General features: G+C 42.2%; 1 protein-coding gene across 2 annotated transcripts in view; it reads right to left on the bottom strand.

The window, feature by feature from the left end:
- Positions 1-12,321, bottom strand: part of LOC141070517 (calsenilin-like) — a 241,082-nt gene extending 228,761 nt beyond the window's left edge. For both annotated transcript variants that reach the window (XM_073559520.1, XM_073559521.1), the window contains exon 1: positions 12,195-12,321. In XM_073559520.1, the coding sequence (XP_073415621.1) occupies positions 12,195-12,200 (6 nt within the window). In that variant the 5' untranslated portion in view covers positions 12,201-12,321. The remainder of the gene's footprint in view (positions 1-12,194) is intronic.
- Positions 12,322-12,610: the final 289 nt, after the last annotated feature.

Raw genomic sequence — 12,610 nt, 5'->3', positions numbered from 1 at the left:
CCAGCCTTGCCTGCCTTCCCTGTGTCTCAGCTGTGCCAGCCTGCCCTGTGTCTCAGCCGTGCCAGCCTGCCCTGTGTCTCAGCCGTGCCAGCCTGCCCTTTGTCTCAGCCGTGCCTGCCTGCCCTGTGTCTTGACTGTGCCCGGCTGCCCTGTGTCTCGGCCGTGCCCGCCTGCCCTGTGTCTCAGCCATGCCCGCCTGACCTGTGTCTCGGCGGTGCCCGCCTGCCCTGTGTCTCAGCTGTGCCCGCCTGCTCTGTGTCTCAGCCGTGCCTACCTGCCAGTGTCTCAGCCATGCCCACCTGCCAGTGTCTCAGCCGTGGCCACCTGCCAGTATCTCTGCCATGTCTGTCTACTACTTGTGCCTGTCACCCATACCATCTCCCCAAGTTGGATCAGCAGCAACAGCCAGACACCATCCTGGAGTGGCACCTGGCAGCTGCCTGCCGCACAAGCCTGACCTCACCATCAGAGGCTCCAGTGAAAACCAAGGCAGCTGTCTTAGTTACGCCCCTTCCAGGATAGTCTGGTTTGTGGCCCAGTGGGGCCACAACCCCCTGGATCATGCCACGCTGGCACCAGTCAGGGCGTGAGCATGACACTAATGCTGACAAAATTCAGAGTCCTCCTCAGCGGGATCTGAGCCCTGTCAGGCGGCGACACTTTGATGGTGTCGACTGACTTCATTAATATCCCTGGAACGCGTCTGCTCCACTCTCTTCTCTGGAACGAAATCTGCCCCTGGTTGGGCACTCAGAATTTTTATATTAAGGAAGTCCTTCCTGTGTGTCACCTGATCAGGTCCAGCAGGCGAAGTTGCACCCTCTGCAAATCTTCCAGCACATTTTGGTTCCACTTGATTTCATCTTGCCAGCAGATGGCAGGATATCACTGCTTCTTCTTACAAAGGAGCGATACCTGGGTAGTGCCAATGATACTCATAGGATGGCTGTGTTTGTTCTCTTTCTTTGTCCTGGCCCTGTCCTGTGCTCTTCCACATTAGCCAAAACGAAGTAGGGAGACTGGTTGTTCTTTTTATAAAGTGCCAAATTTGGCCGATCATGCTGTAGACTGTTGTGAGTTCATTTTCCCCTTCACCGTCGATGTCTGATGAACTCCCTCTTCTGGTGAAGGAAGGTAGTGAGGCTGATTACCAAACACCTGATCTGGTAGATGATGACTGGGTAACAGGAACTGCTGACTGGATATAAGGCAGCTGATGCCCTTCTGAGTCGCTGGTGATTTCTCTGCTGGATTCTTGGAGACCAGTCTGATTCCTGCTTCCCAAAGATAAGTTTTTGCTCTGCTATTGAACTTATTAGTTTTGTTTTGTTTACCTTGTTTTTTGGAGTTCAGCCATCCCTGGTCGGGGGTGTGCTGAGTTCCATTTTTATCTCTGATCAGTTTGTCTCTTTGCTCTGTCTTCAGAATTTACGTGAGTGCTGATATAGTCATTTTGAAGTCCTAGCGACTTCAGGGCCTGTTTTTCCTATCAGACGGTTGGGACATTTTTTGGTAGGGTTTTTTACGGATTGCAGACAGCAGCTTTTCTATCCTGTCTTTTTTAGTTAGCTTGGGCCCCATCGTTTGCTCAACCTATCTAAGTGTTTTCATCTTGCTTCACCGTCATTATATGTTGGGGGCTGCCTATTGCTTTGGGGTCTGCTCTGGGGCAGTTTAGATTTCCCCTTTCTTTCTTTAGGCCTATTTAGTTCTCCGGCTGTGATCGAGGGGTCTAGGGCATCGTAGGAACCCCCCACGGCTACTGTTAGTTGTTGTGGATAGGATCAGGGGTCTGCAATCCGATAGCTACCAATCTCTCCGGTTTTCTGGACTTAGCTTGTATTTTTGTTTTTTCCTCCTTCGGTGACTCATTCATAACAGTAGACCTCTATATTAGCTGACAATCATAAAAACATCCTACCTGACAGATGGCTCATTTGGGAGACAATATACTTGTGTAGTTTGAAATGCTGAAAATTGTCAATTTTTGCCAACTTTTATGTTTCTGGGCAGCCAAACGTCATCCATAGGACGTTTGAATGTCTGTAGTATGTTTGTATGGGTTTTCCAAAAGTGGTGCTCCCAACATTGAAAGTGATGCCATATTTCTAGGAAATGCCATCACCGCATTTCCTACCTGAGTATTTATTTTTTGTTTTGTTAATCTTACGGTTCAAGAGATATGAGCTTTTTATTAGTGGTCATTTTTATAGTCCTTATCAGAGGGGGGGCATTGCTCACAGGATCCTCCGAGGATGTGTCTTTAGGCTGCTCTGCATAATTTCCCTGTGAGCTGCTCACCATAAAATTGAGTACCAAAGAAAAAGGTCTATATCTCTAGTACCTTAAATTGGTAAAGTTAAAAAAAAAGAAGTAACACTTGGGTGAGCAGCAAAATTAAAATAAGAGCAAAAACTGTCTACTTTCGATCTGGTGACAAGTCCTCTGGTTTCTATGTCTCATTTCTAGCTGTATAACTTCAACTCCTAGAATCCCCTCTGCTTCACCACATCTGGAGTGTCATAGGTTGTTGACCACTGCCTTATTAAGTAGTTGGACAGGATTGCTAATATAAAGGGATGATGCATTTTTGGCTGAGAGTGACCCCTACCAGTCAATCATGACATTATTTCACTATCCAAAAAATTTAAGAAAGATGGAATACTTCTTTAAAGGGGTTTTCCTACTTCATAAAACGTTTATTGCTAAAATATGCTTTTACTTTATGATTGGTGAAAGTCCAGCTGTCGTACTCTAGTTCTCTGCAAAGCAGATGGCTAGGAGGGCCATTGTTTAGTGGAAGACTTGAAGTGGCTGAATCACTAAACCTACTCTCTGGCCTCATTAGTCTCAGGATCTATGGGTTTACTGGTTGTCAGACTGGCTTAGCAAAATGCTATCACTTTTGAGGTCAGAAAAGTTAAGGAGTTTAAGCTTATTTTGTTAACTAGTAGTTGATTACAAAGGAACATATTGCTCAAGTGATTGCTTATTAGTTATGGAGTAGCTTACAATGAGAGTTCATCTCAGTGGGTCCTGTGTAACCAAGCTCCAAGTGGTGGATACTCTGTGACTTGGTAGTAACTTAAGAGCATTTGCACACATTACAGTTGTGCTCAAAAGTTTACATACCCTGGCAGAATTTTTGCTTTCTTGACTTTTTTTTCAGAGATAATGAATTATAATACCAAAACTTTTTCTTCACTCATGGTTAGTGGTTGGGTGAAGCCATTTATTGTCAAACTACTGGGTTTTCTCTTTATAAATCATAATGACAACCCAAAACATCCAAATGACCCTGATCAAAAGTTCACATAATGTGGTGATTTTGGCCTGATGACATGCACAGAAGTTGACACAAATGAGCTTGAATGGCAACTAAAGGTAACATCATCACCTCTGACCTGTTTGTAATCAGTATGTGTGCATAAAAGCTGAGTGAGTTTCTGGAATCCAGACAGACTCTTGCATCTTTCATCCAGCCACTGATGTTTCTGGATAGTGAGTCATGGGCAAAGAAAAGAATTGTAAATGGAGCTGCGGGAAAAGGTAGTTGAACTGCATAAAACAGGAAAGGATTTCAAAAAGATGTCCAAGCAATTTATAATGCCAATCAGCAGCATTCAAACTGTGATTATCAAATGGAAATTCAGGGGCTCTGTAAAACAAAACCACGGCCAGGTAGACCAACCAAAATGTCATCTACAACTGCCAGGAAAATTATATGGGATGAAAAGAAAAACCCACAAATAACATCAGCTGAAATACTGGACTTTCTGAAAAAAAAAAATTTCTAGCTATTTCACGATCCACAATAAGGAGGCGCTTGAAGAAAAATGAGTGTATGGTGGAATCACCAAAAGAAAGCCATAACTGCGCAAATGCCAGTATCTTTCATACAGTACGCAAAACAGCACAGAGACAAGCCTCAAAACTTCTAGAACAAGGTAATTTGGAGTGATGAGACCAAAATTGAACTTTTTGGCCACAACCATAAATGTTACATTTGGAGAGAGGTCAAAAAGGCCTATGATGAAAGGAACACCATTTCTTCTGTAAAGCACTGAGGTGGATCGCTGATGTTTTGGGGATGTGTGAGCTACAAAGGCACATAATACTTGGTCAAAGTTGAAGGAAAGATGAATGCAGCACATTATCAGCAAATACTTGAGGCCAATTTGCACTCATGAGCCCGGAATTTGCACATGGGACGTTCTTGGACGTTCCATCATGACAAGGATCTAAAACACAAGGCCAAGTCGACCTGTCATTGGCTACAGTAGAACAAAGTGAAGGTTCTGGAGTGGCTATCTCTGTCTTCTGACCTCAATATCATTGAGTCACTCTGGGGAGAACTCAACACGCAGTTCATGCTAAACAGCCCAGGAATTTACAGAAAATGGAGACTTTTTGCCAAGAAGAGTGGGAAGCTTTACCATCTGAGAAAATAAAGAACCTCATCCACAACTACCACAAAAGACTTCAAGCTTTCATTGATTTTAGAGGGGCCAATACACGGTATTAAGAAATAGGGTATGTGAACATTTGATCAGGGTCTTTTGGATGTTTTGGGTTGTCATTCTGATTTAAAAAGAGGGAAAACACAGTAGTTTGACAATAAATGGCTTCACCCAACCACTAACCATGAGGGGAGAAAAAGTTTTGATGTTGTCATTCATATTCTCTGAAAAAAGGACAAGAAAGCAAAAATTCTGTCGGAGAATGTAAACTTTTAAGCACAATTGTATTTGCTGCGTATTTGTCAGAATATTTTTTCCACTCAGTTTTGTCTGAAAAATCAGACAAAATAGGCCATTAAATGACCGCTGTTTTGCATTTAACAGCTGTATTCAACATATGTAAACTTAGCACCTGGTCTACCCAGCCAATCACGGGGAATTATCATGGCCAGTATAAAAGATGAGGGCCGGCCAAGCATAGCCATTTTAGGATTTTTCAGTCTAGGGATAGGACTTCAGAGCACACCGCTCATTCCACATAGAGACAGAAAATGGACTGCTAAGTGATCTAAAAATTCAAGTTAGATGGGGAGGTGCTGGACCTGCACAGTTATGTAACATATGTTTCTATCAATTCATTGATCTGTGATATACTGCAGTAACAGCACTTTAATAGTAGTATTTTTTTTAATTCTTAACATTATACACCTATTTTCAGGACAATTTGAGGCTTTGCAGTATTGACATTCACAACGAATTTATTAACCGGCGATACCGGGGAGTTCAAACTTCAAAAGATTGGATCATCGATAGAAGGAATCCCCATGATATTAGTCAACCTGATGAAGAAACTGACTACATATTTGTATGTAAGGTACACTTCAAGAACAAGCATATTGTATTATAATGCCTGACTGAATCTCCACAACTGACCATTCACTCTTTCAAATGCCTTAAGCAGCAATACACAACAAACTCCGCTGGGCAAGCGTGGCACTGATCCTAGGAAAAAAAATCTATCACATTTTCATTATTCATATGCAACCACTTTATAAAGAAGGTTTGATCTTACTTAAATGGGACACGAACTTGCTGATATGCAATGTCCCACTCAACAATAGACACAAAGAGAAGAAATGGAGCAAGCATGCACGAGAGATTGAGAGAATTGGGTCTATTCATCAAAGGTTCTAATTTATGTCTTGCAGGATAAATACGACTTATTATCTTATTCTATGCAGCTTACTCATCAAAGCCTTTAAAATAACTTCCCTCTTCATGCAAAATAAAAAAAAATAACCTTTGATTATGAGAAATGAGAAAAGAAAGAAAGTGAGAGAGTAAGCCATGGAGGAACATAAACACTGGAAAATGAGGTCAAGTTGGGGATTCAAAGAAGGGTAAATGAGAGCAAGGAGGTGGCGGAAGCTCGGAGACGACACAAATGATTTCCACGCACTTTTAGTCAAAGCAGTATGATGAGAGGTAGACTGTAATTTTCCATTTATGAGGTTACTTCTGGGCCAAGTTGTAAATTACCAACGTACTGGCAAAAATGCTAAATATACTTGATTTTACTTTCTGAGTGCTTTTAGTGTAGACTTTATGCATGATGACATGATTCTCTGTAACTCACAAATGCAAAAAAATCCCACATTGGCCAATTTCAGATGAGCCATTATGGAGCCATTTGTGCCCCTGTATTATGGATGCAAGTACCAGACCAAATGAGGGTTGAAGAACTTTAACTGACAGCTTCATAGATCCCTAAATCTGTGACCGGGTTGGGATTTACATCCATAATGCAGGCAGCCAAATGCTACTGTAATATGCTTGTCTGAACCTGGCCATAGAGTAGGTAAACACGCTGCTAAATTTTCTGGAGCTGAGAAATAAAGTCATGGGATAGGATGAGTATTTGGTGTTGAGTTTTGTACAATTTTCTCAGATGTAGTTTGTCCTGAAGCCATAGGACCACTTCTCAGAGGTGCAGGAACTGCAGCTATACCATCTGAGCCTGCCTCCTGAGACATATATTTTGAATGTGTACGCTATCCATACATGTTATCCGGGGATACGGTACCCTTTCTAACCTTTGTGCAATCACGTGCAATCCATACTGTGCCTGACACCGTCTGAGCCTGCCTCCTGAGACATATATTTTGAATGTGTACGCTATCCATACATGTTATCCAGGGATACGGTACCCTTTCTAACCTTTGTGCAATGACGTGCAATCCATACTGGGCCTAACACCGTCTGAGCCTGCCTCCTGAGACATATATTTTGAATGTGTACGCTATCCATACATGTTATCCAGGGATACGGTACCCTTTCTAACCTTTGTGCAATCACGTGCAATCCATACTGGGCGTGAGAACGGCTGGCGAGCTGTTAAGCAAGCTACAGCACCTGTCCAGACAAGTACAGGGATTCCCTAGCGAGGAGACTTATTTGATTGTTTTCAATGTTGGGACAGCAATTTTTGGGGAGCACTATACTCTGGAGAATGATAGATGGGGCCCACCATACACTGGAACATTCCAAAGGTGGACATCAGACACTGGAGCAGCATTTACAGGGCCCATTATACACTAGAGCATTAGAAATGGGGCCCATTATGTTTGGAGCATTATTTGGGCCCATAAGACAGTGGAGCTTCATCCATGGGGACCAACATATACTGTAGCATTATGTGGAGCTCATCATATACTGTTTCAAACATTATATGGGACCAATGATTCTGTATGGAGAAATAGATGGGCCTCGTCATGAGATGTAAAAAGTGAGGTATTTTTCATTGTACTATACCGCTATTTATCTGCCGTATCGGAGCATGATGAGTTGTGGTATGTGTTAAAGGGGCGCTCTTTCGCCCAGGGCACATGAAAACCTGCAGCCAGCCCTCCCCCCCCCACAACTTTAGCCAAATAACCCCCATTTTTCAGTGCGTAACTTATATTATGAAGTTAATTAAGGTTGACAAGCTTAAGTAAGAAGAATTGATGCTTTTGGCATTCAAATGGGCACTGTAGGTGTGTTTCCTGTCCTCCTCTCACTGCCGACTTTTATTCCCCATTGACTTACATTGGGTTTCGTGTTTCGGGACGACCCCGACTTTTCCCTATAATCGGACGATCTTGCTCGACCCGACTTTTGGAAAAGTCGGGTTTCACGAAACCAAACGCGACCCTAAAAAACCAAAAGTCGCTCAACTCTACTGGCGACATATTCTCTGTCATGGTCATAACTCAATGACCTTTCCCTCTTAGTGTTACGATTTCAATTTAGTGGAATATATACTGTATATATACTGCACAAAAAATAAAGGAAACACAAACAGCCTGTTGCAAATGGAATAGTGTTCCCTTTATTTTTTTGAGCAGTATATATATATATATATATATATATATATTTGAGATATACATAGAAGTCAGCCAGGTGATCCACCTATGTTGATGGTGAAAAAGGCGGTGTGGAATGGGAGCTATCGGCCAGACATTTCCCCTACAGTGGTCAGAAATGTAGCGTCACATGGCAGCCACTCAAAAGATTGGTCGTTCATGTATCCTAAGGATGGGTTCAGCTCATCAGAGCAGGACAGCTCTGAGTTATGGCCCATAGGAATTGACTTTTGGCAGGTGGGGTGACAGCACCCTCTATGATACTCATTATGATGCATATAGGCAGGGGATGTCTTCACTGGACCACCCTTTTCATGACCTTTACTCAAGGTGAATGAGCAGATATTTTTATAATATGATGATCATAGATAGAATTTTATTTTTCTCAGTTAAAGAGAATATATCAGCAGGTTTTTGTTATATAATCTGAGTGAAGCATAATATAGTGATTCTAGGGATTTATCACTTAGTAGGCAACTTGGAGCAGTTTTGATAGAATCCTTATTTGTCTGATGTAGATGTGGCTGCGCTAACACTACTTGCTCTCTATAACCCCGCCCACACTCCTGATTGGCAGCTTCCTGTAGACACTATGAATTGTTAGCGAGCTGCCAATCAGTGTTGGGGGCGGGGCTACACAGATTAGTGTGACTGGGCTGCACAAGACATGTAGTCCAGTAGTGATAATCTCCTGCTAATAAAATACTGATTGTATTGACACTAGAACACATAGCCTATTAAGTGACACATCCCTGTAATCAGGCTCTCATGCCTTATATTATGCTGCCCACAGATTAAATAGCAAAAACTTGATGAAAGATTCCCTTTAAGTGATAGTTTTGATATTCAGATGTGTGTTTAGTTCACAAAAAATGATTCTTTAATGACATTTACATTGAGTAGCATCTATCATTTAAGAAACCCTCCCCTGCTCATAGTGATCAGGCACCTGGATGAACAAACATAGTAGGGCTCCTGTTTGCCATTTTTAGTAACGGTTCTTATAATTTCAGCTTGCATATAGCACCAAAATAATCATGCCGTACACGGCTGACCTAGCACCACTATATGCAGGGTGTAAATGATATTCACATAAAGTGCACACAGAATACTACCGTATTGTTCCTACATAATACCGCAAATACATACCCAATAATATCAGAAAATAACACTAGCGCCCTCAATGACATGAGAAAAACAGGAAAAGACAGAGAGCTGCAGACAAACTTCGGATTCTGTGTGATAAAATCCAGGGAGTGCGCCAAAACTAAAGGTGTAAGTAATAGATTGTCGCGCTAATCTGTAATGGTGATTAGTAGTTGGCATGAATTAGATAACTAATGGGAGGAGAATCCCAATAAAAAAGTACATCATTAACACTCTGAGTAACATAACACTGCTCCAAAAAACAAAAGCCAAAGAAAAAGAGGAATGAAATGCAGTATCTGAATTAAAGGGAACCTGTCACCCCATCTTTGGCCTATGAGATGCGGCCACTGCCATCAGGGGCTTATCTACAGCATTGTGTAATGCTGTAGATAAGCCCCCGATGTAACCTGAAAGAGAAGAAAAACGAGTTAGATTATACTCACCCAGGGGTCCGGTCCAAGGGGTGTCGCAGTCCGGTCCGGCTCCTCCCATCTTCTAGCGATGACGTCCTCCTCCTTACTTCTGCTGCAGCTCCTGCGCAGGCGTACTATATCTGCAGAGTACTACAGTGCGCAGGCGCCGGGAAAGGTCAGAGAGGTCCGGCGCCTGCGTACTGCAGTACTTTACTCTGCCCTCAACAGGGCATTTGAACTTTTATATATTTTTTATAGTTTAAAAAACATTTTTTTTTTTAACTTTTGGAATGCTTCAATAGTCTCCATGGGAGACTAGAAGCTGGCACAACTCGATCGGCTCTGCTACATACAGGCGATGAGCAGATCACCTGTATGTAGCAGAATTACTCACTTGCTATGAGCGCCAACCACTAGGCGGCGCTCATAGCAATCTGGCAGTGACAACCATAGAGGTCTCCAGGAGACCTCTGATTGTCATGCCAATCATGCGATGGGGTCACCGGTGGGTGGTATTTCCGGCACGATCGCTGAAAGTGCATGGTAAATGCCGCTGTCAGCATTTGACAGTGGCATTTAATGGGTTAATAGCCATGGGTAGATCGCGATTCCACCTGTGACTGTACAGGGCACATGTCAGCTGTTCAAAACAGCTGACGTGCAGGAAAGATGTGGGCTCACCGCTGGAGCCCGATGTCGGAAAGGTGTTAAATCACGACTTATTCCTTCCAAAGACCATACTAAGGACCAGGGGGGACTCATTACAGGTGGAAGAAAGAGAAAGGCAGCTAAATAGGAAAGGGTTCTTTACAGTTAGAGCAGTCAGACTGTGGAAAGCCGACCACAAGAGCTAGTAATGGCAGACACTAGAACGGCTTTTACAAAAGGGCTGGACGATTTCCTCAGGGCACATAACATTGTGGGTTATAGATAATTTAGTGACAAAATGTATAAATGGTGGAGAAATGATGAACTTGATGGACCTAGTATGTAAAGAACCTATATTGTGACTTGTTGATTTCAAACCCAAGACCCCGATTCTACAGGGAGGAAATCCTAGCCTTAAGGCTGCTCTGCTACCTGCACATTGGACAGCTAGATGTGTATTGGACAAACCTGATTAAAAAGTCTCTATTATTAAATATACTAATAATTATTATAAATTAATAATTAATGTACGGTAATTAGTTTTATTTATTCACTTCTGGTCACTCAGAATCTCCATAAAAAATATTTTTTATGACGTACCAACATATCATGCAGCGCTGTGCACAAATGCCTCTTACAATCTCATGTTACAATACAGTACAAGAAACATAGAATACATTTCAGAGGAAGCAAATTGATCTATCACTTTTTGTGAAGTATACGCAAAGAGGGAGAACCCAGGAGCCTAGTGTTACAGGCGAGAAATGCTTAACCACTGAACCTCCGAGCTGCTCTGCTATCTGCCCTATGGACAGCTGCATGTCTAGATTATTATTATTATTATTATTATATTTTTTGCTACTTTAATTATTATTGTCATTTTTTTTTTCATTTATTCATTTTTGGCCAATCAGAATCTCGATAAAACACCTCTATACCTTACAAAGCGCCAACTTATTCTGCAGCGCTGTACAGAGAAGAATCTCATTTTACAATGCTAGGAAATGTACCCTAGAATAAATATCATAGGAAGCCAATTAACCTATCAGTATATTATTGGAGTATATGCAAACAGGGAAAACGTCGGACCCCAGAGTTGAACGTTAGAAACACTTAACCACTGAGCCTCCATGCTGGGCATGTCTCCCTACAAGTGACCAGTATCCTTCATCTATGTCCCATAAGGAACGGGTGCACTTTTAGTCTTTCAACCGAGAAGAAACTGGTTCTGAACTTACAGTTAACGCTGTTCCTAGCCCACTATGGCGAAACCCTAAAGGAAACTCAAGCAGCAAGTTCATAACTCGTAAGGATCGAAGAGAGCAATTAATGAGATGGTGTTTTATAGCGGTGGTTGGACAATATGGTAAAAAAAATTGATGGGTGGGCAACACCCGTGCTTGGCTGTGACGGGGTCCTAGGAAACCCATTGTCAGACGTTGTGGTTTCTATACTCCTTGCTGAAGCACAGGTTGCAGAAATCTAAGTCCAGGACTAGTCGTACAACATATGATCTGAATTTTGTATTACTATTATCACAACCCGGCTTGATGTCTGTGTAATGACGGTCGCCACTATTTGTTGCGACCGTCAGTAGAACATTTGCTAACGGGATCTCATGTGGCCACAAGTCGGCGTGTAGTCGTAGCCTAATTCACAAATGCACAAGATCATATATTCTGTTTTATAGAGCGGCAAAGTATAAAAAAAAGGTAGCAGAAGTGAATTTTGTGGTACGCTCTGCACACTGTATAATTTGATATAATTAGCGCAATCCTATAAAAACCCACTAATAAAACATTGGGACATCGGCGCTCAGCTCCGCTCCATCTGTGGATGCTGGAAGGGGGAGTAACAAGTACAACAGCTGGAGACAACCTTCATCTCTCTGATCTTCACCGCATGGATTCAATAGGAAGTCATCCCATTAATCGATCCCCCTGGACGAGGAACCAATTGTGCACTATGTGTATCTCTCATAAGAATGTGAAAATATATATAGGAAATGAATGGAAAAAGGAAGACGAGAAATGAGCAGAGCACAAACTGTCGGCACAACCGTCAATGAGATAAAGGTAGAGGTAGACATACACATGACCCTACAGTGGTCCGCATCTTACCTGCATGGTCACCGGAGATGGAGTAGAGGACGGACGAGCCTGTAATTGTGTGACAATGGGAACACTGAGTGCTGCCTCCTCTCTTCTCAGACTCTTATCCCAGTCTCCAGGAAAAAAAAAAGCCTCTTTTTTATTAACCGTTGTCTTACCACATTCCTTGAAGCGCTTGGCTAATCTTGTTTTTTTTTATCCTCTGAGCACAATTTCCCGCATAGATTGAACAGATATTTCTTTTTTTGTTATTCTCTGATGCTTATTACATCTAATAGATGGTAATAATAAAGAACCAAATTATACCCAGCATAAACTCTACATAAATAATCTCAATTCCAAGGAAAGTGAGAATGTTTGCATATATGGGTGACCCAAGGGAGGCATGGTTTACACTATACAGCGTGATTACATAATTACTAGTT

Source organism: Dendrobates tinctorius, unplaced genomic scaffold (assembly GCF_039654945.1).
Source record: "Dendrobates tinctorius isolate UK_male_01 unplaced genomic scaffold, ASM3965494v1 ptg000272l, whole genome shotgun sequence".
Classification (NCBI taxonomy): domain Eukaryota; kingdom Metazoa; phylum Chordata; class Amphibia; order Anura; family Dendrobatidae; genus Dendrobates; species Dendrobates tinctorius.
This window is presented reverse-complemented; position numbering and strand designations above follow the sequence as displayed.